At 49.3% G+C, this 26,326-nt stretch overlaps 4 protein-coding genes across 4 annotated transcripts; 1 reads left to right on the forward strand and 3 right to left on the reverse strand.

Annotated features, from left to right (window-relative positions):
• The first annotated feature begins 331 nt into the window (after positions 1-331).
• Positions 332-2,436, forward strand: ASPBRDRAFT_40580 (MDR family MFS transporter). Its single transcript, XM_067624383.1, has 4 exons — positions 332-649; positions 712-741; positions 789-1,221; positions 1,275-2,436. Exons 1-4 carry the CDS (start codon positions 464-466, stop codon positions 2,339-2,341), a joined length of 1,716 nt encoding a protein of 571 aa, XP_067482548.1. The 5' UTR covers positions 332-463; the 3' UTR covers positions 2,342-2,436.
• Positions 2,437-2,559: 123 nt separating this feature from the next.
• Positions 2,560-3,201, reverse strand: ASPBRDRAFT_193947 (uncharacterized protein; the record flags this gene model as incomplete). Its single annotated transcript, XM_067620692.1, has 2 exons — positions 2,560-2,904; positions 2,971-3,201. 2 exons carry the CDS (start codon positions 3,199-3,201, stop codon positions 2,560-2,562), a joined length of 576 nt encoding a protein of 191 aa, XP_067482549.1.
• A 696-nt stretch (positions 3,202-3,897) lies between these two features.
• Positions 3,898-4,224, reverse strand: ASPBRDRAFT_28249 (uncharacterized protein; the record flags this gene model as incomplete). Its single annotated transcript, XM_067622489.1, has 1 exon — positions 3,898-4,224. The coding sequence occupies one exon, from the start codon at positions 4,222-4,224 to the stop codon at positions 3,898-3,900; it is 327 nt and encodes a 108-aa protein (XP_067482550.1).
• Positions 4,225-5,018: 794 nt separating this feature from the next.
• On the reverse strand, positions 5,019-26,326 carry ASPBRDRAFT_193948 (uncharacterized protein; the record flags this gene model as incomplete). The annotated part of the gene is made up of 3 exons (XM_067620693.1): positions 5,019-8,825; positions 8,880-16,811; positions 16,862-26,326. 3 exons carry the CDS (start codon positions 26,324-26,326, stop codon positions 5,019-5,021), a joined length of 21,204 nt encoding a protein of 7,067 aa, XP_067482551.1.

Below are 26,326 nucleotides of genomic sequence, written 5' to 3' on the forward strand. Positions count from 1 at the left end.
CTTACTCGCTATATAGAATAGCTTGGTATTATGTCTTAGTGCGTCATATACGGTGGTTCCTTGTAATTCTCTCGCAAACCCTCTCTTCTGCCCCTTTCTTAAGCTTCCTTCCGACTTCTCCACTGAGTCCACCCTAATCACCGCCAGATCCACCCCATGTTAGACTGTTAGCATCGCGATCACAGCCTAGAATAGCCATGACGTTGTGTAAATTCATGATCGATCGATTCCCCACATGCTGGTCATGAAGGTGTCAAAGAGTGCTGCCTACATATATGTCCTCTGGATCTTGTGGTCATCTTTGCGGTGAAGACTACTCACCCATTTTCTCAATGATCTATCCTTTTTACAGCCTTTGCTTGTATCCGCTCATTCACTGAATTCAATCATTACTGTATTTTCATCTTTCTTAGAGGCCTTCACACTCCTTTCTTCTTTCATCTTTCACAGCAGTCGCTGTTTCATGGCGGTCAATGCAGAGCAAGATCCCTCTCCCCGACCGTACCAACACCTAGAAGAAGACCATATCCTATCCAACCATGTCAAGCATGATCTGGGGAAAGATACTTCTACCGAAGCAGCGGAGGATAGCTTTCCCACTCATCACCAGAGCAAGCAAAGGGTTGCCGTTGTGATGACATCCTTAAGTGTATGCATGCCATATCATCAACCGTCGTAACTTATCATACACCTCCTAATATTCATGCACAGTTATGCGTTTTCCTAGCAGCCCTAGACATTGTAGGTCTATGAGTTCGAATCTAATTGGCAAAATCTCACTCCTCCAGACCATCGTCTCAACCGCTCTTCCAGAGATGGTCGCCCATTTCAGAGCTTCCGACAGCGCCTACACCTGGATCGCCTCATCATATCTGCTAGCCAATGCCTCCTGTGTGCCGCTATGGGGTCGCCTCAGTGACATCTGGGGCCGCAAACCGATCCTCATGACCGTCGTCGCCTTGTTCCTGGGCGGCAGCTTGATCTGCGGCGTAGCCATCAACGTCAACATGGTCATCGCGGGCCGCGCCATCCAAGGCGTCGGCAGCGGCGGCATCACTGTGCTAGCCAATATCTGCGTGTCGGATATGTTCAATGTGCGTCGCCGATCCGCCTATCTAGGGATTTTCGGGGCAACCTGGGCGGTTGCTGGTGCCATCGGACCCATCATCGGCGGCGCCTTCACAACCTACTCGACCTGGCGATGGTGCTTCTATATCAATCGTTCGTCTTTCCCCTCTCCTCCAGTCGCCTGTCTTCTAAACATCTATTCACAGTCCCCATCGGCGGCCTTGCCTTCTGTGGCCTCCTCTTTTTCCTACGACTGCACACTGCAACTCTCACCCCTCTCAAAACCGGCCTCCTCTCCCTCGACTGGATTGGACTGGGCCTGATTGTCGGCGCGACACTCATGCTTCTCTTCGGTCTCGAACTAGGAGGCTCGCTCTATCCCTGGTCCTCCCCCACAATAATCTGTCTCCTGATCTTCGGGGCCCTCACCGCGGGCCTCTTCTTCATCTACGAAGCCCGAGTCGCGCAAATCCCCATCATCCCCACCACGCTCTTCTCCAACCGATACAACCTCATCATCCTCCTCATCAACTTCTGCCACTCCACCGTCTTCCTCGGTGCCTGCTTCTACCTCCCCGTCTACTTCCAGAACATCCTCCTCGCCAGCTCCCTCCTCAGCGGCGTCTACCTCCTCCCACTCGTAGGCGCCCTCGCCATCTCCTCCGGCCTCGCCGGCTTCGTCATGCGCACCACCGGCCGCTCCCGCGAGGCCATCATCCTCGGCATGTTCCTCACCACCCTGGGCTACGGCCTCTTCATCGACCTCCCCGCGACTAAATCCTGGCCGCGGATTATCCTCTTTCAGATCGTCGCCGGACTCGGCATCGGCCCCAACTTCCAGGCTACCCTGATCGCTCTACAAGCCAATACCACGCCTGCTGAGTTGAGTCGCGGCACTGGTACATTCTCGTTCGTGCGCCAGCTGGCCGCTGCTATATCTGTCGTCGTTGGATCGGTGCTGTATGCGCGCGCTGTTAGCGGGCAACGGGATGCTCTGGCCGCGGTGCTGGGGGAGACAGTCGCGCAGGAGATCGTGGAGGCGTCGACGGCGGCAGCAGCGATTGTGGAGACGTTGCCTGGAGGTGAGGTGAGGACGGTGGTGTTTCGTGCGTTGACGGCGGCGTTGCGCTGGGTGTGGGTGTTTTATACTGCTGTTGCGGGGGTGGGTTTGCTTCTTAGTTTGTGTTTGCGTGATGTACGGTTGGGTGATGCGAGGAGTAAGTCTACTGGAGAGGAAAGTGAGGGACAGGAGATGGAGGGGGGTTCTACATAATCTTGACAGGGAATATGACTACATTGCATTATCCCACTGGGTATACATATTACAGATTGTAATATCAGGCACATAAATAGCTACATAAACCAGACGAGCTTAACAAGATGCACTACTGTGTCATTCTTCCCACGTCCTCCTACCCAACAATCAGCATATCCAACACCATCAACTCCAGAAATAAATTACATAGCCACATACAAAACAAACAATAGATATCACTTCGTCGAAGGATTCGGCATCCCCTTAGTATGCGGCCACTTGCGAAACAAATCCGCGAGATGATCAATCGGAGCCATCAGTAGACCAATAGCCGTCTCAAACGGCGGCTTATCAGGCGCACTTGGATGCGAACGCGAGGGGACAAACATCTTCGTCCTGCCAAAGGACTTGGCCAGTTCCTCGCTTTCCTCCGCTGACACGGCGTCTTCTAGCTTGGGGAGATCCTGTCTCTCTTCTTCTTTGATGTGTTCGGACAGATCTTTCATCAGGGCGGTGATGGTAGATTCGAATGCTGGGTCGGTGGGTTTCATGTTTTGGAATTTCTTGAGTTGTTCTTTGACCTATACATCATTGTATCAATAAATATCTATGTGAAAAATATGAAGGATGGATGGAGGCTAACTCACCGATTGATGCTCCTTCCGATCCTTATCCGCCATCGCCCGACCATCCGGCAATGACTTCTCAAACTGGGGATAAACGACCAGCTCCTCGGCGATGGAATGCCGGGCTAGTTCCCAAGTAAACAGGTTCTGCCATTCGGTTTTCTCCTTTTCGGTCGTCGAATTCAGGATCTTGCTGTAGTAGTCTTCGATTTCGCGGTGGTCCGTCTTGATCACTTCGGATATACGAGACATGGTGATGGGGGATTGGGATATAAATCTTTGAGTTTGAATAGATAGTAAGGGTTTAAGAATAGGGCGAGAAGTGTTGAGAAGATAGCGGGTAGTCATTATGGAGGGCTAATAAAGAGCACCAGTTGGTATTATCGGTGGTTATCTAGTCTTCTTTTAACTGCGTATAGCTAGACGTCATGATGAGATACTGTGTAACATGTCCCTTGCTGTTCATACTGAATACGATGGTGGTCCATTCATAAGGTTTGGGCCGGCATCATCATCACGACAGTTGGGGTTGCCAAGTGATGACCAGCGCTTTTACGAGGGAGCCACGCGGGAAGCCAAATACTTGTTTCTGACGAGTGATCAATCATGTCGCTGTTATTTGTAAGCGTGAAGAATTGAAATAAATTAAGATCAAATAAATATGAAGAAGATAATAGGATTTAAAGTTTGAAAGAAACTAAGTTATACTATAGTTATTAGTTTGCTCCAATCGGTATACTACATCTTCCTTCTTCTAACAACCTGTTTAAGCTGCCAACTGCTTCGGCTCTTCATGAAAGTACAAGAATCAATTTGCTCTCCTGGTACTGTAGAACGTGGGAATTAGCTACATTGGTATAGCACCTTTTGAGAGCACTTAACCATATTAGTCATAGCGACTGCCAAGACACAGGCAGTGACTTGACTCCTGATCCTTGGAAGTGCGCCTCATTTCGATGATTTCTGCGAAATAAACTGGATTATTAATGATTGAGAAGTGACATAGTCATCACGAACTTCCACTTTGTACCAACGGATGCCCTCAATGTTCGTAACAACGCCGATTGTCTTTCCACTATGTTCCAATTGTTTTCCTTGTTCAATATAGAACTCGTAATGAGCAGAAAGAATGATGTGAATATGACTAGCAGGTAGAGGTCCTTGATACGCGATGGCATGTGGATCAGATTCAAAGGTACCTCGGCCATCAGGTCGAGACATGCCCAAGGCTTTTCCAGCGTAATATGACCAGACCACACAGTAGGGCCAGTACATCTAAGCTGGTACCCAGTCCCCTCTCTAAGTTGTTCAGGTTAGAGACCGTACACGTCGGACGAGAATGCGCTGCTGGTGCGGCTTAAGGGAAAAGAGGCAATGTCATGGTCTGAGATTACGGCTCACTTCCTAGGCCGAAATATGTCATCCCTTCAAGTCCACTATTCAACCAAATTACGCCACAAGGCCAGCTCTCGGTCTGGAAAACCGAGGAGACGCGAATGAGAGAGGCTATGCTGTCGGGATATTTCTTGGTTCGCGCCTGCCGAACTTTCACTGTATGCAACACTCTCCATAGCTATCTGTTTCAATACAAGCATAAAGAGCAGCTTTGTGTACAATGTAATCATTCATGAGCTCGAAGAAAATTAGGTAACATATGAATCTATAGTACTAAGTTAGTAGATCCGTAGGCATTTGACAATCAGCTATGAGGAATGAACGTTATTCTTATTTTTTTTTATTTTTTTATTTTTTGATTTTAATTTTCAATCACCTGCGTATTGCATCTATTATCGATAACTTGAAGACATTGACCAATGTCCGCCAGTGAACTTTAGAGCCAAGGAAGCTACTAGAACAGAGTATGTATATGCCAGAAGGTTAAACTTGAAAATGAGATCGAAGATTAGTACTAGTACGGGCATATGAGTCAACAGGTTCAAAGTTGATTGATTTCAAAACATGAAATATTGTGTAAAGAAAAAAAAAAAAAAAAAAAAAAAAAAGAAACGCCGAAGTATTGAGTGATGATACCAAATAGTAATGACAGACTAAATATTAAACATTCTTGTTCATCTGCCATCAACATCCCGAAGAGAGCGCTTCGTCAACAGCGTCAGTTGCGAGAACCAAGTCGGATTCCCCAAGACATCCTCAACACTAAGGACATATCCTTGCCTCTCCATGTGAGCTGATATCAGACTAGCGCTTACCAAGTCACCACCAAGATCAAAAATTGTCTTGCCCGCTTTCACCTCAGGACTAAGGCGGCAATTGAAAGTGTCCCTCCACGCACTCTCAAGCGCCCATTGCATTTCAGTCGGGCTAATGCTAGCAACCATTAACTGTTCATTTGTTGGGGTTGCACTGAGAGGAGGCTCCTCTGAGGGCAGCAATGTGGTTGTCCGCAGATATCTGATCTGGTCGGGAGATAACAAAGGCTGGTCCATGACATGGCAGAAAACGATGATAGACTCCGTCAGTTTCGCAGCCAGCAGTTCAGCGTCACGCTCAGATACCACGCCATGTGCGAAGTCCAGCTCAATTCGGAACATGTTGTTATCAGGCTTAGAAGTGATATGAACGTCGGTCATGTCCACTTTGCCGTGAGACAGATCTAGCTTCTGCTCAACGTGCATACTGCGGTTATTAGCAATATGTTCTCCATCGTCAAAGTCATGGTGATAAACGATGGATCCTGCATATGTCCACTTCGGCCATGTAGTACAGTCACGGATAATTTCGCGTGTGCCTATATTCTCGTGCTCCATGCTCGCAATCTGTTGCGTGTTCAATGTACTGAGAAGGTCGCGAACAGTCCATCCGTCGGTAAAGGATACTCGAGTAGGAATGATGTTCACGCAGTCTCCAAAGACATCTTGTGTCCCGGGCAAGCCCCGACCGTGAGTGAGGTTACAGAAAACCACGTCGTCGTTGGCAAGGTGTTTTGCCAGAACGTACGCCCAAGCAGCCTTCAGTACAGTAGGAAATGTAAATCCAGTACCTTGAGCAATGCTCTTAGGAACATGTCTGGCGACACATGGTCCTTCGCCAAAGGTCAGGGCATATGAAGCATGGGGCTTGAGGTTCGTCATGCTAGAGCCCTTGAGGAGTCTGCGCCAGTGAGACTTAGCTTGCTCCCGGTTTGTACCAGCCACGGCATGCACGTAGTTGGAGAAACTAGCCTTGGACTTTTCTTGGAAGCTAGTGTCCGAAGGAATGTGGAATGAGTCGTCACTTCCGTCACCGTACATTTCTTCAAATGCGTTCCACATTTTCATCACGCTCATTCCGTCATGTTGAGCATGGGAAATGCGGACCACAAGACGGTATTCGTTGTCGCGGATTTGATGCAAAATAGCAATCTTCGTTAGGAGCGAGCCATAACGGAGCTCATCGTCCCTGTCGCGTAATCGTAGCTCTTCTGTGCATTCCTCTAGGCTGGCATTCTCAATTCTCAGGACGGTTATATCCACAGGAAAGGCCTTCAGCACGACCTGCAAGAAGCTGTCTTTATGTGCGATGAAAAGGGTTCGCATGAGATCATATCTATTGACGAGCTCATTGCACACTGCTCGCATCTTGCGCATATTTGGCACGCCCTTGCTATCTAAAGTGTGATAGAGTAGCAAGTCGCGGGACGCAGAGTGAGTCATCGCGATGGAACGAGCTTGATGATCCGTGACAGGGAGGATGTCTTCAACATTACCCAAGTCAATACCAAAATCAAAGAGTCGAGAGAGTATCTGGTCTTTGTTGTGATCTTTGGACAGAAGCGAAGTGGGTTGAAATCCCCGTGGTGCTTCCAACTGCGGCTTATCCACAGAACGAAGCAAAGCAGCCATTTCGCTGAACTTAGGATGCTTGAAAATATCTACAACGGAAAGCGATAGTCCGTGGTCACGGGCCGCGCCTACCAGCCTCATAGCACCGATGGAATCTCCACCAAGTTCGAAGAAGTTGTTTGCAGTGCTAATCTTTCGCGATCCTAATTTGAGAACTGAGATCCAGAGCTCCCGAAGTGCCACTTCCAAAGGCGTAGTGGGGGGTTGATATTGCTGTTGAGCTTGGTTGATTGAGGTAAGCTGCTCCAGGGTGAGGCTGGAGGCCATTTCACGTAATCGGCGCCGATCAGTCTTCCCAGTAGCTGTTGTGGGAAAAGCAGTAACAGGGATGTAGACCGAAGGAATCATATAAGATGGGATTTGTATCGCGAGTTTCTCCCTAATTCCGTCGGTCGCCGCTTTCGTGCGGGCAAGAAGCTTTTCATCATTCAGGTTGATAGAATTCAGGTCGTCAAAGCTCACGAAGGCGACAAGTATGTTGTTGGAGCTAGCTTGGGGTGACACAACCTCGACCGCAACCTGAGCACTGCCATGACTCACCAGGTTTGCAGAAACGTGCGACTCGATGTCGCCTAATTCCACGCGTTGCCCGTTTATCTTGATTTGAGAGTCCCTTCGGCCCACAAATGACAAGCTACCATCGGTATTATAGGTGACTAGATCGCCCGTCCTGTACAGACGACCACGGCGGCCTGGAATTCCTGGACCAGCGCCTTTGACTAGGAATTCTGGGTCTTCAATAAATGCTGAGGCGGTTTTGACAGGGTCTCCGAGATAGCCAGCACCAACAAGCGGACCTTCGAGTAATAACTCCCCAGGGATGCCAATCGGCATTAAATGTTGTGCAGTAGCAGGATCAACAATCCAAGTATTGAGTCCCACTCCTTTGCCGATGCTCACTTTGCCCTTGCTTATTTCCGCAGAATTGATCTCAGTAATTGTCGACGTCGGTGTGCATTCGGAAGGCCCGTACGGATTACGCACGCTTGTCAGGGCGGACCAGCGTTGGGCATATTCAAGCGAGAGCTTCTCGCCTCCCAGAACAATGGTATCCAATTTAGCCAACGTACTGGCAGGTAAGACGCTTGCGGCCGAGGGGGTCATATCAACGTGTGTACACTGTAAGCGGTCAATTGCGCCCGCTGGATCATTTTTACGATCATCATCAGAAGGAATGCATAAGCAGGCCCCAATGGTCAAGGTGTGCAAGAAGTTGGACCAGCTGACATCGAACGCATAAGAGGCAAAGTCGAAGACCCTAGAGGATGGCTTGAAGCCGTGTTCACTCTGCTGATGCTTGATGGCGCTGCTGTAGTTGGTATGAGTGATAATGACACCTTTTGGCGTGCCAGTGCTCCCTGATGTGAAGACAATATAAATACTATTTGCGGGATCGACTGCAGCCAGCGGCGTATCATCAGCCATCGCCTTCATGCTGGCTTTGTCTATAGCCAAGACGGTAGCCGTTGTGAGCCTGGCTGCTAGCTCAACCTTCAATGTCGAAGAGATCACAAGTTTAGCATCCACCTGTGCAACAATAGACTGGAGCCGTTCTTCAGGCTGGCTAGTATCCATCGTAACAGAGGCTGCACCTGTTTTCATAACTGCTAGCATGGCAACTGGCGTCCATCTTGATTTTTCAAAACATAGCGGGACGATGCTACCTCTTCCGATGCCCATCTTGCTGAGGCTATTGGCAAGGCGTGTTGCAAAATTATCCAGCTCCGCATAGGTGAAATCGCCGTCCCATGAGCAAACAGCTGGTGCATCAGGCTGGCGGAATACTATCTTGGAGATCAGATCGTGAACGCAGATGTTGACCATGTCAGGAACAGTGGAGTTCCAGCTCCAAATATCTTGCTCATCCTGGGGGCTGATCAGAGCAGGTGGCTCATTGTGAAGAATAGCGGCAATGTTTGACTCCAGATGCTCGAGAATGCGTTTTGCCTGATTACTAGTGAGACAGCTGTGTGAGAATTCAAGGTCAATTTCGATGGACCTGGTTCCTTGGTTGATACCCAATACGATGTCGTACTATAAAAACATTAGTTCAGATGTATACACTCTCATGCTCAACAATTCACTGACTTCTGTTGGGTCCAAACCATCAATATTCTTGAATCGAAGTTTACCCTCCTCTGCTGATTGTTCATTATCGTCTTCTGACCTCTGAAAAGAGACAATAGAGTTGAAAAGCTGCTGATCGGACGCCAGTCCAAGCTCATGTTGAATGCTAGCAAGCGATATATGTTGGAAGCTCAAGTCCTGCATTAATTGATCCTGAAGTTGTCGCACGAGTGCCACACCAGGCTGTTGCCCATCCAAATCGGCACGGCAGACCATGATGTTAGTGTAAGCGCCGACAGATTCGTCCATTCCGGCGATTGGGAGGTCTCGACCAGATGCCAGATAGCCAAAGCAGACAGATTGATTTTGTACGTAGGTCGAGAGTGTCAAAGCCCAGGCGCTCTTGAGGAGACTTGCTGGCGTGACCTGGTTTATGCTACAGAAATCTTGAATCTGCGCAAACATCTTGTCTTCGACAAAAACTCCAATCTCCGAGCTACACTCGTGCTTCTCCCGAGACAGGCTCGATAGGGATGGAAAGCGGCAAGGTTCAAGGCCCTTGAGTTTTGTGTTCCAATACGAAATCTTTTGGGACTGTGGCTTAGCCAGCAAGTGGCTAGCAAATTCGCGTGTTGTTTTGACAAGGTCTGTTGACGACAGCCTATCACCATAAGCGTCAATCAGATCCTTGATCAAAATGCTGGAAGAGGCACCATCAGTAATAGTATGGCTCATTTCTATCTGACAAAAGACTTTGTCATCCGGCGTTTGACAAAGAGTGAGGCGATGAGGAGGTTTGCCCTGTTGGAAATCGACTTTCGGAAGCGAGGAAAAGGCTTTCAGGGCTTCCTCTTCAGTTTTAGCCTCAACAACGATAACATCCCCGGAGCACTCTTTGAGAAGGGCCTGGTAAAAGGCGGTAGATCCGTCAAGGCCAGCGATGAAAACTGTCCTCAGGGCAGGCTGGCGAGAAATTACCTTTTGCCAAGCAATTTTGAGGGTGTCGAGGCAGATAGGATGGTCATGAGATGACAACACCTCGTATTGCTGAAGAGTCTTGTATGATTCTGGCTGCTTTATCTGACTGAGGAGCATTCCATCGACAATCGGAGAGCACGAGAAAATCTCCTCAACAGTTGAATGGTTGATTGACTCGATCTCCGGAAGTAGTCGACTGGTAAGATCGTCAAGGCGCTGGTAGTCGAGACTGATAAACTTGAAGTCACACAGCGTATGCGTTGGGTTGGCCTCGAGAAGGACGAGGCAAATCCTTTCCAAAGAGGGTTGAATCTGGTCAATCCACTGGTTAATCAAGCTCTGATGAGCGATATTTTGATTGACGGAGAATTCAAAGTGCGCTTGCATTGCTTCAATGGCAACCTCGATGTTAAACAAAGACCCTGCAGATATTGAGCGACCTTGCTCACGTACATCGACAAGATCAATGTCTTCAAAAAGGGCTTGATGATTTTCTAGTTGTTGGAATTGGCCATGATAATTGAAAACAACTTCAGACACTGTGTTATGGCTTTCAAAAGCTCGTTGCCCGTCGGGGTTCAGATATCGGGAGGTGAAGTAAGACCAGCCGTTCGCGGGAAGGCTGCGGCGGGCATCCTTGACGAGCCGCACCATGTCGGTCTCGCTGGTGGCATTATTTCTATAGATGTTGATGGGACTGAGTGTGGTAAACCATCCAACAGTGCTCGACAAGTCAATTTCATCGGACCAAGCTTCGCGACCATGACCTTCGTTGAATATGGTCAGGCTGTTGCGCTGGGAAAACGTCCGAAAGAATGCATCCCAAACAGCTGATAAAAGGATCTCTACTGGCTCTGTGTTCATGGCTTTGTTTGCCTCGCCCAGTAGTACAGCCGTAGTTTCTCGATCAATGGTGACCGATCGGAGCCTGTGGTCTGCCAAGCAGTTGGGCGTGTCGTGCGTATACTTCCAAAACTTGAGATTGTTATGGACGCCGTCAGTCGACAGCAAGTTGTGAGGCTTCAAAGTGGAAGATACAGCCCGCTCAGCTTGCAGCCTGCTCCACACTTGGAAGGGTAGAGCGGCCGTTAGGGAATGGCCGTTGAGAATAGTCTCCAGATCATCTAAGATAATCCGCCAGGAGACCAAATCGGTAACCAAATGATGGGCTATCATGACCAGATGCTGCTGCTGGCCTAGTAAGCAAATATCAACCGAGAAGACAGGACCTTTCTCTATGTCAATCTGTCGGTGCCGCTCTTGAGCTAACGATGCAATCTCGCTCATGGACAGGTGCTGCGATACGTTCAAATGAAGAGCTCGTTTGCTGTGACTGAGGATTATTTGCTTCCATTTGCCCCCATGATGCTGGAATCGCGAGCGTAACATCGCGTGCCGATTGACCAGAGAAAGAAAGGCTGATTCTAGATCATTGATTCCCACTGTGCGCCTGAGTCTCACATAGAATCCTTGGTTGTAGAATCTGTCATGCTTCTGCTGGCTCATAAATGGCCATTGGTCAAAGAACCACTGCTGGATGGGTGATAGTTCGAAAGGAACGTCAGTATGCTCTTCCTGGCTGACTCCAGTAATGGCTGTTGCGCCCGAAAATGCTGCGAAATCCGCGAGGGTTTTACTTTGAAGGAGTGTTGGGACTGAGATGGAAATTCCCGCAGTTCTGTAGTGGGATGCAAGCCTCATGGCCGAAATGGAATCTCCACCATTTGCAATAAAAGATTTGTCGAGATTGATCTTGTCGACGGGCATATTAAGGACGATACTGCATTTCTGGCTGAGAGCTCTTTCGTCTTCTGTGTCTGGTTCTCGGATACTGTCGCTACCGTTCACATTGTTGATTTTAGAAAAGCACGTTTCATCCATATTTTCCAGCCAGGATTTGAGTGCCTTATTGTCTTGCTTTCCCGATGCTGTCATAGGGAGGTTGTACAAGACCACCCACAGAGATGGAATCATGTACTGCGGCAAAGACTCGCGCAAGAACGATTGAAGGGCCTCAATGTGCTCATTGATGAGTTGGCCATGTTCCGAAGATGCCAGCTCAATCTTGTTTTCGGCGAGGTCCTCGCTAACATCATAGTTCACATCTGTGAGGCTGATCATAGCTACCAGCTTGTTTGCACAGAGGCCAGTGCTAGGCAATAGGGTCGCCACTTGTCGGGTCGCTGTGTATAGAGCCATATGACTCTCAATCTCAGCAAGCTCTACTCTCTGGCCATTGATCTTGACTTGCGTATCTTTCCGACAAACAAAAGTGAGACTGCCATCTGAGTTGTATCGCACAATGTCACCCGTCTTATACAGCGTGCCGCGTCGTCCAGGTTGCGCGACAACGTTGCCGCGGAGCAAAAATGGTGGATCATGGATAAAAGCAGCATTCGTTTTCTCTGCATCACCAAGATAGCCAGCACCGACAAGCGGCCCCTCCAAGAACAGCTCGCCGACGCCTCCAATAGGAACGAGCGACTGCCCCGTCACAGGATCAACCACCCAAGTGTTGAGACCAGCAGGCTTACCAATACTAGCACCAAGATCGTATCCATGCCCAATGCCCTCGGTAAATGTGGCAGTTGGAGTGCACTCGCTTGGTCCGTATGAGTTTTTAACTGTCACAAACTGGGACCACTTTGTTGCGTACTCCGCTAGGAGACGTTCGCCACCTAAAGTGAGGGTATCAAGCTGCTGAAGTGACTCTTTGGACAGGACTAGTGCTGCCGAAGGCGTAAGATCGGCGTGAGTTGGCTTCAGTCGCGTAATCGAACCATTTAGATCATTCTTTCTGTCAGCATCGGATGGGATACAGAGACAAGCGCCGCTCTCAAAGGTCAGTAGCGCATTGGCCCATGCGACGTCAAATGCATATGAAGCAAAGTCATAGACACGCGAGGTTGGAAGGATGCCTTGAACTTCTTTCTGGTGTTTTATTGCACTGGCAAAATTGCAATGTCGAATTATAACACCCTTCGGGACACCCGTACTACCAGAGGTGAAGACCAAATACAGTCTGCTGGACGGATCGACAACTGGAAGTGTAGCATTAAGGCTAGGTTTTAATAAGCAGTCAATACCTTGGCCATTGACAACGAAGCTTTGCGCCTTTGTCAGACTCCGGACAAGAGGCAACTTATCAGCTGAGCTTAGCGCGACCGTGGGGTTTGCCTGGTCGATAATCATGCGAAGTCGGTCTTTGGGCTGACTGGTATCGACAGCCACCGACGCAGCTCCTGCTTTCATGACACCAAGCATCGCGATCGGCATCCACTTGGACTTCTCGAACAACAGCGGTACGATGTCCTGAGAGCCAACACCAAGGCCGACGAGGTGGTGCGCAACATAATTTGACAGGTCATCCAGTTGACGGTAAGTCCAGTTGCCGTCCCATGCGCATACAGCTTGGACATGCGGCAGTCTGCGTGCCACAGAGGAGATGAGCTCATGAACAGGCGTGTTGACTGACGGGGGGACTACGGCATTCCACTCCCAAATATCTTCCATGTCTTGTCTGCTGGTGGTATCAATATCAGAAACGACAAGGCCACTGCCAGAGCAGCATATTTGACGAAGCACGTGCTCAAACTGCTTTGTAAATCGCTTGACCTGTAGTTCATCGATTACATTGGAATCAAAGTTGGCCTTTATGAGCAAACTGTCGGGTCCGAGATGGCATTCGAGAGTAAGGGCATATGTTCCAACCTCTTGAATGCCCATAGGATCATCAGCTCCTTCTCCGATATCACGGGCAATTATATCGCTCTGCCACTGGGCTGTCTCTTCTGTCGGCTGGACAATGAGAAGTGACTGGAAGTTACAGGCCCGTTCGGCGTCAGGACTTGACTTCCGTATTTGCTGCAGACCAAACTGTTCAAACGCTATCATGTCAATGGACTGATGCTGCATCTGTGTGAGGAAGGCTTGGAGACGCTGCTCGCGGTCAATGCGAACACGAACGGGCACTGTCGCAATAGTCGGACCTATCATTCTTTCTACTCCAGGGAGCCCAACCTGCCGACCGTTGGAAGTCACTCCAAAGCAAACGTCTTCTGAATTGGTGTAGGCTGCCGTTAAAAGTGACAGTGCCGCACGCACCAACGTAAAAGCAGTGACATTAGTCTTGGGCCACTGCAACTCTTCAACTGTGTGCAAAATGGTCTTTTCAGACTTGGGCACGAACGTGGCAGTTGGTAAGGAGGGAAAAGTGGGTGCCTCTGAGCCTTGGAGTTGGTCTTTCCAAAACCTGGCAGCCGCATCGTTGTCGAGACTTGAAATGTGCTTGACGAAATGTCTGAAATCCGAGCTTACATGCCTGGAAGACCCAGCATAAAAATTTTCGAGCTTTTCGAAGACCAGATTCAGCGCCCAGCCATCATATACTGCATGATGCAGAGTCAAAACAAAAAAGTGTTTGTTCGTCTCTTGCACTAGTCCGAATCGCACCAAGGGCATACCCAGACCAGTTGTCTTCTCATTATCAGCAGCCACGAAGTCTACCAAACTGGAGGCTTCGGCCGATGTCCACTGTGCTGGTTGTTTGATGACAGCTTGCACCAAACCTTGTTCCGCGATGTCTACAATCCGAGTTCGTAGTATTGGGGTGCTCTCCAACACCGCCTCCCAAGCGGCGCAGAACTTTTTGACGTCTGTTGATCTCTTCAGTTCCAAAATGCACCGGATGATGTAGTCGCCGGGGCGCTTTGTTGTCAGCGCCAGCAAGCCCTCTTGCAGGGGTGTGCAAGGATACAAGTCTTCAACTTGGTTACCGTCCACGCCACATAAAGCGGATGTCTCTGCAACGGCCCAGTCGACATCAGAGCCAGGTTTGAGGAGAGAGAATTCCTTGATCGAAATATCCTGCGACGGCTCTGTTCGTATCATAAGTTTTGCCATATCACTTAATTTCGGGTTCTTGAGAATATCAGCCACGTTCAGCGTGAAACCAAGTTCCCGGGCAGAACTTGCTAAGCGTATTGCGCCCACGGAATCACCACCGACGCGCATGAAGTTGTCGTGTGCACCAATCAAACTCCTTTCAACTCCCAGCACAGTCCCCCATAGGATCTGCAGCTGTATCTCCATCTCTGTGCCAGGTTGACAACGATCAGGACCGTGGGAGTCAGTTGAAATGAGCTGGTCCCAGGTAACATCTTTGGCCATCTCGCGTAAACGACGGCGGTCTGTCTTGCCTGTCGCTGTGACAGGAATTTTCTGTAATGGAATATAAGCGGATGGTATCATGAATGCAGGGATTCGAGCAGCAAGACTCTCATCCAGCGATATGGCTGTGCGCTTGGCTAGGCTTAGCAGATCGGCCTCATCCATGCCCTCAGTGACAGTAGGTCCGAAGTAAACAAAAGCTACAAGCATTGGACGTGAGCTTCCTTGCGGTGTTACAAACTCGACTAAAGCTTGACCTTCACTGAAGTCCGGTAGCAGCGCCCCGTTTATGTGAGACTCAATATCACCGAACTCAACTCGCTGTCCGTTGATCTTGACTTGCGAATCCTTTCGGCCAAGGAAAGTCAAAGTACCGTTGGAGTTATACCGAACAATATCTCCGGTTTTGTATAGGCGGCCACGTCTGCCAGGGTGGCCCACCGATCCACGCAGAAGAAATGGCGGGTCATATACGAATGCGGCAGCGGTTTTGACAGCATCACCCCGGTAGCCGGCGGCGACTAATGGGCCTTCAAGTAGAAGCTCTCCCGCACTGCCAATTGGTACAAGAGCCGTACCAGTGGCTATGTCCGCGACCCAGGTATTCAGGCCCGCTCCCTTGCCAATTGTAATTGACGGGTGCTGTCTGCCGCAGATGGTTTGTACTGTGCTGAATGTTGTACATTCAGTGGGGCCATATAGGTTGGATATCGTGACACTTTCGTCAACTGATCTGAAAGTGTCAACATGTAAAGGTTCGCCGATGAAGTGGAGGTTGCATAGGCTGTTCAGAGCGTCAAGCTTCAGGCCGCGGATAGCAGAAGGTGTCAATATGACAAGGTTTGCCCTCATCCTAACAATAGCGGCCATAAAGTCAGTCTTCCTTTCATTGTCGCTCGGGATGCAAACGCAGCTTCCAGCAGAGAGACCCTGTAGTAAGTTGCACCAGACAACATCAAACATATAGGAAGAAAAGTCGAATACCCTAGATTCAGAAGTGAATCCAAGCGAGTGTCGCTGGTGTTTGATCGCACTGGCAATGTTGGAGTGAGTAACTGCCACTCCCTTTGGCACCCCTGTACTACCGGATGTGAATACCACATAGAGCGTATCACTGGGGTTGACATGGGGAAGTTGACTTCCACTCAGAACATTCAAAATTTCCAATTCTTTGTCGCTTATTGTGAGGACTTTGGTGGGGCTGGGAAGCTCGCTGATTAGTCGGCTTGCAAGCTGTTCGTTGGCAAATGATGACAAGATAATAGGTGACTTCACTTGATTTACGATTGCTCGTAGGCGTTCCTCTGGTTGGGTTGAGTCCATGGCAACAGATGCGCCTCCTGCCTTCATGACAGCCATCATTGCTATGGGTGTCCACTTTGACTTTTCGAAGCAAAGCGGGACCACCACTTCAGGGCCAACACCATAGGAGACTAGAAGGTGGGCAAGTTTATCTGACAGCTTATTGACTTCAGCATAGGTCCAATCGCCATCCCATGCACAGATTGCCGGAGCTTGGGGGCGTTCATGACAAGTTCGCGTAATGATATGATGCACACAATCGTCGACAGTGACTGGCACGTTTGAGTTCCATTGCCATATGTCAGATATATCTTCAGTGCTGACCATGTTGACGCTTCTTAAAGTCTGATGATCTCCCGACGCATGCTGAACTAGAGCGGCAGCTGTAGATTGCATGAGTGAAAGTACGCTCTCTGCCTGGATGCTTGAAAGACAGGCGTGTTTATAGTCAAAAACAATTTCGATGTGGTCGGTAGCGTGCCCAATATTCAACACAATGTCATACTAGGATTTGTCAGATTCCGTTAAGAATATTGACATGCGATACAACGTACCTCTGTTGGATCCTGTCCGTCCAAGGCCTTGATGACCAAACCCTCGTCTCCTGCCGGCTCATCGTCCTGCTTCTGATATGATAGGATGGAGTTGAAAAGAGGGTTATCGGAATTTATGCCTAGTTCATGCTGGATGCTTGCTAGTGAGCAGTGCTGGTGCTCCAGATCTTGCATAACTTGATCATGAACAGTCTGAACAAATTGAAGTATTTCAGTTTCTCGGTTAATATTGACTCGACAAACCAACATGTTTGTGAATGCACCGATAGATTTATCGATGCCAGCAATAGGCAAGTCGCGGCCAGATGCTAGATACCCAAAGCATGTCGAGTCGTTGCCGGTATAGGCGGCCAGAGTAAGTGCCCATATGGTCTGAAATAAACTGGCCGTCGTGACTTCTACTGAATTGCAGTAATCCTGGATTTTGCTAAACAGAGAGCCACGGATTTTGCAGACGGATGTACCGGTGCCTTGTGTTGAAGCACCCGAAATTTTGGGGAAGTGGCAGGGATCCATTCCCGAAAGCTTTTTCTTCCAGTATGACAGTTTTTCCCCAAAAGAGGAAGTGAGTTGGGCCCGAGCAAACTCACATGCTGTGTCCATGAGATTTATTGGCATCGAGTTGCCGTTGTATGCCTGGAGAAGATCATTGGCCAAAATAGATGTCGATGCACCGTCTGTGATGGCATGACTCATCTCAACCTGGCAGAGTACTCTACTAGGTGAGATTCGACACATCGCGGCTCTATGAGGTGGCTTGAAGCTCTGATAATTGATTGGGGTTAGATTCTTGAACATCTCCAAGGCTTCGGTGTACTCGTCGCTGGCAGTATGCAGGATGATGAGCTCGGCGTGGTACTGAGACAGCACAACTTGATTGAATGCAGCGGCTTTGTCCATGCCAGGGATAAAGACGGTTCGTAGAGCAGGTTGATTGGCAACCACGTTTTGCCATGCTAGAGAAAGATGCTCTAGGTCGATTTGGTCGTCGATGTGGGAAGTAATCTCGAAATGTTGCACTGTTTTATACGATTCTGGGTCTTTGAACTGGCTGATCAGAATACCATCAACTGTGGGAAGACAGCGGTAAATGTATTCTACTGTGGAATCATTTAGCTTCTCAATTTCTGGGATGACACTTTCCTGTAATCGATCCAGCTCCGTATACCCGAGGCTCAGAAATTCGTAGTCGCAAAGCGTGCGATGTGAGATTTCTGTAAACACAAGCTCATTAGAAATGGTCTCCAATGACTGTGAAATTGCTTTGATCCAATTTGAAATATAATCCTGGTGATTAATGTAGCGGTTGGCAGAAATGTCGAAGGTGACCTGCCCTCGATCTATCGAGACTTCGACAGCAATCAAGGAAGAGGCGGGAAGAGCTGGTCCTTGCTCGCAGACTCCACTGAGCGTAATATTTTCAAACATCGCCTTCTCGTTCTCCAGCTGTTGAAATTGGCCGTGATAGTTAAAGGTTATTTCCATAATAGAGTCGTGCGATTTGAACGCCGATTTTCCCGATTCATTGAGATATCGAGAAGCAAAGTAAGCCCAGCCATTTGCAGGCAGGAGCCGCCGCGCATCTTTGACAACGCGTACTAGACTTGCGACAGACTTGTGTACGTCGCTCTTTGACACATGGATGGGGCTGATGGTAGTAAACCAGCCGACAGTGCGGGAAAGATCAATATCCGAGGACCACGGCTCGCGACCATGTCCTTCAATAAAAATGGTGAGACCGTCTCTTTGGGGGAACGTCTTGAAGAATGCATGCCAAACAGCCGCAAGAAGGAGGTCCACAGGTTCAGTGTTGAACGGGTAATTTGCGTCTTTGAGGATGAGCTCTGTAATGCTGCTGTCGATCTTGGTACAGAAATTTAGGTGATCTTCGACGGTGTTCTTGGTTTCTGCTGTGGCTTGCCAGAAATCCAGGTTGTTATTAATTCCAGTGGTCGAAAGAACATTTTCAGGATCAAATAGGCTCGATTCCTTCGCCCGCTCAATTTGCATATCATTCCAGACTTGAAATGGAAGACTTGGTTGCAAATTACTACCACCGAGTAGAGATTCTATGTCCTCCAGGATGACACGCCACGAGACTAAATCAACAACAAGATGGTGAGCAATCAGGATCAGGTACTGTTCTCCAAACGCATTATGGCAAATGTCAGCAGAGAATACTGGCCCGTTTTCGATGTCGATCATCTGGTGGCGTGATAGAGCTAGTCGCTCTATATCAGCTGGAAGGCACGTGTGATGGACACCAAAGTGATATAAACCATTGGTGTCAGGCTTAAGCGTTTTTTGGGTCCACTCGTCGCCGTTCCGATGAAAGCGAGCTCTCAACATAGAGTGATGCTGAACAACTTTGGAAATCGCCGAGTCAATATCCTTTGTCAATAATGGGCGCTTAACCTTGAGATAAAATCCTTGATTGTCGAAGTTGTCATTGGATCTCTTGTAGAGACCTTGTTCAAAGAACCACTGTTGGATCGGCGACAACGCAAAAGAGTCACTTTTCTCCTCATAGAAGCCCAACACGTTGGAAGCTGACTTGATTTCTGAAGATGAGGCCAAAGCGGCCAAAGTTTTGCTCTTTAGCAATTTAGCCACCGAAAATACGACGTTGTCCGCGCGACAATGAGCAACGAGCCTCATGGCGGAGATGGAATCACCACCATTCGCAATGAACGACCGATCCAGGTTCACCTTCGATGCTGTAGTGTTGAGAATTGTAGCGCAAGCCTCTACTATGACCTGTTCCAATTCTGTCTCAGCCTTGCGAAGCTTCACGTCGCCATCAGACGCAGTTAAAATATTGGCAAACGTCTTGGCATCCATGCTATCAAGCCATGATTTCAAAGCTTTGTAATCGAGCTTTCCGGACGTTGACAACGGAACATGCTGGAGTGGAATCCAAATTGAGGGAATCATATAAGCAGGAAGAGTGTCGCTGAGACTAGACTTTGCGGACTCGGTGTAAGCCGTAACAAGGGTCGAATACTTGGGATCGATGAGTCGAATTTGATCGGCGGCTGTCTGAGTTTGGCCAGTTCCCTGGATGCAGACAAATGCAACTACCCTATTTGCACACAGCCCTGACTTGGTAAACAAAACAGCCACCTGGATAGTCTTAGAGGTGCGACGAATGTGGCTCTCAATCTCGGTCAACTCGACACGCTGACCATGAATCTTGACCTGAGCGTCCTTGCGCCCAACGAAACTAAGACTTCCGTCCGGGTTGTAATGAACCAGATCTCCAGTCTTATACATTCTGGTATGTCTTGCTTGACCTTGAGGGCATATTTGCAATAGGAACTGAGGGTCTTGCACAAAGGAAGCGGCCGTCTTTGTGTCATCGCCGAGGTACCCTGCGCCAACGAGAGGCCCCTCGAGCAGGAGCTCTCCGACTCCGCCGACTGGAACTAAAGAGTCTGTAACAGTATTCACAATCCATGTATTCAGACCCAGTCCTCTTCCAATACTGGATTTGTACTCATCGGTGGGTGTTACCGTCGCAATGGTAGCCGTGGGCGTGCATTCACTGGGACCGTATGGGTTCTTGAGGCTGACCAGTGAGCTCCAGCGCTGTGCGCTCTCGACAGAAAGCTTCTCGCCTCCGAGTACAACCGTCTCAAGCCTTTTGAATGACTTCTCTGGGAGCAAGCTTGCTGCGGAAGGCGTCATGTCAACATGGGTAGCGCCGAACCTCTCCAACGACCCGGCCAAGTCATCACGGCGGTCCTCATCTGACGGAATACACAAGCAGGCACCAATAGTAAGTGCATGTATGAAGTTAGACCAGCTAACGTCAAACGCGTATGAGGCAAAGTCATAAATCCGAGATGTCGATTTGAAACCATGAGCTTTTTGTTGGTGTCGGATGGCACTGCTAAAGTTAGAGTGTGTGATAATAACGCCCTTAGGAACACCCGTGGTGCCAGAGGTGAAAACAATATATAGCTTGCTGGAGGGGTCAACGGTAGGAAGAGGCTCGGCGGTGATGTGCATAGTAGAAATGGAATGTTGGTCAACAACAAGATTTGGAGCTTTAGTGAGTTGGGCACCCAAGCCCTGCTTAGACGCCGATGACAAGATCACTCGAGGGTCAGTCTGGGAGATAATCGACCGTAATCTTTCCAGAGGTTGAGAGGCATCGAGGGTGACTGACGCTGCCCCGGCCTTCATCACAGCCAGCGTTGCCACTGGTGTCCATTTTGACTTTTCAAAGCATATAGGTACAACTGTGTTAGCAACGCCAAACGGAGCAAGCGCGTGTGCAAGACGGCTAGACAAATCATCAAGCTCGATGTAACTCCACTCACCATCCCAAGCACAAATAGCAGGGGATTGAGGCTGAGTTCTTACTGTGTCCGAGATGAGATCGTGGACACAGGCCTCGAGGGCGTCTGGGACAACTTCATTCCAAGTCCAGATGTCATGCAAGTCCTCTTTGCAGACGGTCGAAACATCTCCCAAAGTTATTTGCTTTTCCTCTCCCTGTCGCTTGCGCTGCAAAGGCCAATTGCTCAACGATTGAGATGGCCGTCCTTGATGATCTGTGGGGAAGTTGAACAAAGCCCTGCTGGTTCGGTCTCCTCGTGGGTGTCGGTGGAATATGGCATCCAAGCCACCGCGCTGAGAAAATTGCCGACTCCAGCTGATCTCCACTTGCCATCCTGTCTGGTGAGCTATTTGTTGCAGATCGAGAGCCGAGAGTGACGAGCATTCTTGTGATGTTTGGCGGATAGAAGAGAGCCAGTCCTCGGCATCGGGACCGGCAGTGCGGCCACTATCAAGCCATTCAATCACGTGCCTCTCGTAGACTGTCATGCTATAAGGTATATTGCATACGGCCACAACTGATGAGGGGGACGGGTCTCGTAAGAAAGAATCCTGTACAAGTTGTAACAGCGACTGACGATTGAGTTGACACCCGGAATAGTTAATCCAGCTCTCTTTCTGGATATCGTGGAGTTGTAATGGCTGAGCCAGTTGGTTTGAGTCTTTGAGATGCACGACGGCAGCGTATCGATAGGCACTCAGCTCGTTCGTCGACTTCAATCTTTTTGGAAGAATCTCCACATGTTCGACGAGTCCAGGGAACCGGTCGACTAAGGATGTGAAAAAAGCGGGATCTACCAGCAACTCCAGCTCGACTTGCTCCATGTTGGCCATCATCTGTCGGATCTCTTCCTCGGTTGCAGTATCTCCTGCAATATTCAGCGCCCTGGTAACCTGGAACTCTCGAAACAGCGCGTAGGAGCGAATGTCGCCGAAAAAGATCGTGCGGACTGTTTCCAGCTGAACTAGGTCCTCAATTACTTTGAGCAGATAGTCTTGACTGGGAAAGTACTGGACGACAGAGTTCACGATGACCATGTTAGCAGAGATGGGTACGCCTAGGCTGTTGATGTTGTCTGCTGTTCCCTTTATATTATAGACACGGTCGGCCAACTGGGGAATGGATTTAACTGTGGAACAAACGAAGTCCACGGCCTTTTCTGACGGGTCAAGTCCAACATAACTGTGCAGGCCGTTGACAAGATTGAACAAGATCATTCCACTGCCGGATCCCAGCTCGAGTATGTTGGCTGTCGATCCGCTGCTGCGTATTGTGGCAATAGTATCGTCAAGCCACTCGTTCAATTCGACATTGTCCATTTGGTTGCCATTGTACATGGACGTCCATCCGATGAAGTCGCGCCCAATCTTCTCCAATTGGACATCATCAATAGTTCCATAGACCTCCTTATCGAACATTCCCTCCCATACCATGACTTGCTGCGTTTCATGGCCAGCGACTGCCTTGTCATCATCGGGTAGCTTAGTGTGCTCGGTGCCTCCATTAACTTGGACTTCTGAGTCGTTCATGAGCTGCTCTTCTCCATAAACCTGCAGGCCACTGTCACAAGCCTTCTTTGCAACGTCTTGCAATTTCGGGCGACGGAATATGTCTGACACAGCCAGTCTCAAGCCAAGCTTACGAGCTTCTGTCACAACTTCCATGGCAGCAATAGAGTCGCCGCCGAGTTGGAAAAAGCTGTAATCTAGCCCAATTGATGCTTGATTAAGGTTGAGTACCTGTGCCCAGATTCGCTGCATCTGCCGCTCAGTTTCCGTTGTTGGCTGCCGCAGCGATCCAAGTGTCGTTCTCTGTCTGTGAATTATCATCGTCAGATGACATATTTGACCAAGCACATGCTCAAACTGCTGTGACAAACGGCGCACTTGATGCTCCGATATGACCGCGGAACAATAGTACATATGGAGGTCAAGGCCATCTTTCTTGAGCAGACACTCCATAGTCAAGGCGTAAGTCCCCAGCTCTGCGGCGCTGTTTCCATCTCCTTTCCTTATGTCGTCGGCAATGTTGGTAAAAATGTCGCTCGGTGCTGTAGCCGAGCCCTCCGCGGGCTGAACAACAAGCAGTGTCTGAAACTGGCATGCTCGCTCCGCATCTGCATTGATATGTCGAATCTGATGCAGCCCAGTCTGCTCAAACTCAATCATATCTGCGGCCTGGGATTGAATTCGCTGTAAGAACTGTCCCAACTCGTCTTTGCTGTCGATCGAAACGCGCACAGGTACAGTGGCTATAGTTGGTGCAATAAGCTCTTCAACCTCATCCACGGCGGCTTGTCTGCCCGTCGTTATGCTGCCGAAGACAACATCTGGGCTGTTGGTCAGACTGGATATCAAGATAGAGTGAGCCGCACGAATTGTCGTCGATGGGGTGATTCCATTTTTTGGCCATTGTATTCCTTCCACAGAATGAGTGTACAGTTTGTCCGATCTAGGCTGGTAGTCGACAGATGGCAAGCTCGGAAAGATCTGGGCTTCGACGTCTTGGAACTGTTCGGTCCAGAACGAATGAGTCTTCTCGCCATCCCTCGTTGAAATATACCTGATAAACCGTTTAAAGTCGGGTGAGTTTGACTGCGCGTCTGCCTTTCCGGCGTACTCGTTCTCGAGCTTTTCGAGTAAAAGCTGAAGTGACCACCCGTCATACAGGGCATGGTGCAGTGTCCAGACGAAGTAGTGCTTAAAAACAGACGAGTCGCCGGTGACAATTTCAAATCTGCCTAATGGCATGCCTAGCCCGAATTGATGCTTGTGGTCTCTCGCCTGGCTCAAGGTCCTCCTTTGGATCGACGAACTTGACCACTGCTCGTTTAGAACAGCCTGTACCAACCCCTGGCTAGTGATGTCGACAATTCGTGTTCTCAAAATGGGCGTCGTAGCAACTACTGTCGCCCAGGCTTTACCTAGGCGCTCTATGTCGCATCGATGGTGTAGCTCCAGCGTATACTGCATGATGTAATCACCCTCGCGTTTTGCGGATAGGGACATCATGCCTTCCTGTAGCGGTGTGCAGGGATAAATGTCTTGAATTTGATTCCCTTGTACGTTGCACGATGCTGCAGCCTCTCTGAGGGCTAGATCAAGATTAATCTCATTGCTCAGAAGCTCAAATGGCATAATGTCATGTGCCTGCTCTTGCTCCACTGTTCCAACCACCTGTGCCATGTCCTGAAGGCACGGATACTTCAGCACGTTGGCCAGGCTCAGGGAGAAGCCTTCTCTTCGAGCTGCAGTGACGAGTTTCATGGCTGCATCTGGGTTGCCGGCTCTTTGCAAAAAGTTATCGTCGAGAGCAATAAGGTTTTCGTCAATCCTGAGGATAGAGCCCCAGAGTCTTCTCAACTGTTTCTCTCGCAGAGTGAGAGGAATCCGAGCCTCATTAGGTGCTGCGCTCAAGCCTGCCAAGACAGTCAAGTCCATTGATTCACCAATGGCCCGCAGTTGGCGTCGGTCTGTCTTGCCTGTCGGAGACAATGGGAAGTTCCTCAACGGAATGAATACAGCAGGAACCATATATGAAGGGACCTCTCGAGCAAGATTGCTTCTCAAGTTAGACATCATCTTCTCGGTTTTTGAAAACAACTGTTCCGCTTTTCCCGTATCCTCTACACCAAGGTCGACCTCGAGGAATGCTGCCAGGACAGCATTGGAACCAGTCTTTGGTGAAATGATTTCTGCTGCAATTTGTCGCACAGATACGGTACCATGTGGCATGTGGCGGTAAATATGATGCTCAATATCACCCAGCTCAACTCGTTGGCCGTTAATCTTGACTTGCGTGTCCTTACGGCCAATAAATGTCAAGCTACCATCTTTCTCGTAACGGACCAGGTCGCCGGTCTTGTAGAGACGCCCGCGCCTCCCAGGCTGCCCAGGTCCATCGCCGCCATTGAGCAGAAAAAGCGGATTGTTGACAAAGGCCGCAGTGGTCTTCGTCTGGTCGTTCAAGTAGCCATTGCCAAGCAGATGCCCTTCAAGCAATAGCTCTCCAACCTGTCCAATAGGCACCAAAACTCCTTCATTCTCACTGTCTACAATCCAGGTGTTGACACCCAAGCCTCGGCCAATGCTGCTAATTTTTGAATCATCATCATCCGGTCGAATTGTAGCGATAGTTGATGTAGGCGTACATTCACTCGGTCCATACGGATTTTTCAATGTTACCAGCGATGATAAATGTCTGGCAAGTTCTGCAGACAGCTTTTCGCCACCTAAAACAAGTGTTTCAATCTTGCAGAGCAAGGAATCAGGGATAAGACGAGCAACAGACGGGGTCACATCGATATGTGTAGCACGCAGTGAGCGTATGGACTCGATGAGATTGTCCTTGCGGTCCTGCTCTGATGGAATGCACAGACAGGCGCCGATGGTGAGAGTGTGGATGAGGTTTGACCAACTCACATCAAAAGCATACGAAGCAAAGTCATACACTCTTGAAGTGGACTTGAAGCCATGCGCTTCTTGTTGGTGGAGAATGGCACTAGAATAATTGAGATGTGTGACGACGACGCCCTTGGGAGTGCCTGTACTTCCAGAGGTAAAGACCACGTAGAGATTGTTGTCTAGACTGACGTCAGGGAGACGGGCGACCGAGTCCGGCTCGAAATTCATTTCGGATAGAGAATTCTCATCAATTGTCAATGCTACAGCAGACTCGGGGATAATTGACTTGGCCAACTGGCTCTTGGACGCGGAGCATAGTATCACTACAGGGTCGACCTGGTTGATGATAGACTGTAATCGTGTCTGTGGCTGGCTTGTATCGAGTGCAACGGAGGCTCCACCCGCCTTCATGACGGCCAGCATAGCCAGAGGCGTATACTTCGACTTTTCAAAACATATGACCACATTGGTTCCAGGGCCAACTCCAAGGTCAAGCAAACGCAACGCCAGTGTGGTAGAAGTATCCTCAAGCTCACCATACGTCCACCTCCCGTCCCAAGCGTCGACGGCAAGTGCATCTGGCTGCTGGAGAGCTTTGTCGGTGATGAGGGTGTGAATGCATGTCTCACCCGCCTCAGGCACGTTAGCGTTCCAAGACCATATTTGATGAATATCTTCCATGGTTGCTGATGTTGTAAGATCATTGGGAGACCGCAT

This window comes from Aspergillus brasiliensis (assembly GCF_001889945.1).
Source record: "Aspergillus brasiliensis CBS 101740 unplaced genomic scaffold ASPBRscaffold_3, whole genome shotgun sequence".
NCBI classification, from domain to species: Eukaryota; Fungi; Ascomycota; class Eurotiomycetes; order Eurotiales; family Aspergillaceae; genus Aspergillus; species Aspergillus brasiliensis.

Excerpts from the sequence above, each read along its gene's own strand:
- ASPBRDRAFT_40580 (XM_067624383.1), top strand. The coding sequence starts at position 464 with ATGGCGGTCAATGCAGAGCAAGATCCCTCTCCCCGACCGTACCAACAC. Across the intron at positions 742-788 it reads TCCTAGCAGCCCTAGACATT|ACCATCGTCTCAACCGCTCT; the intron begins GTAGGTCTATGA and ends TCACTCCTCCAG. Across the intron at positions 1,222-1,274 it reads ATGGTGCTTCTATATCAATC|TCCCCATCGGCGGCCTTGCC; the intron begins GTTCGTCTTTCC and ends ATCTATTCACAG.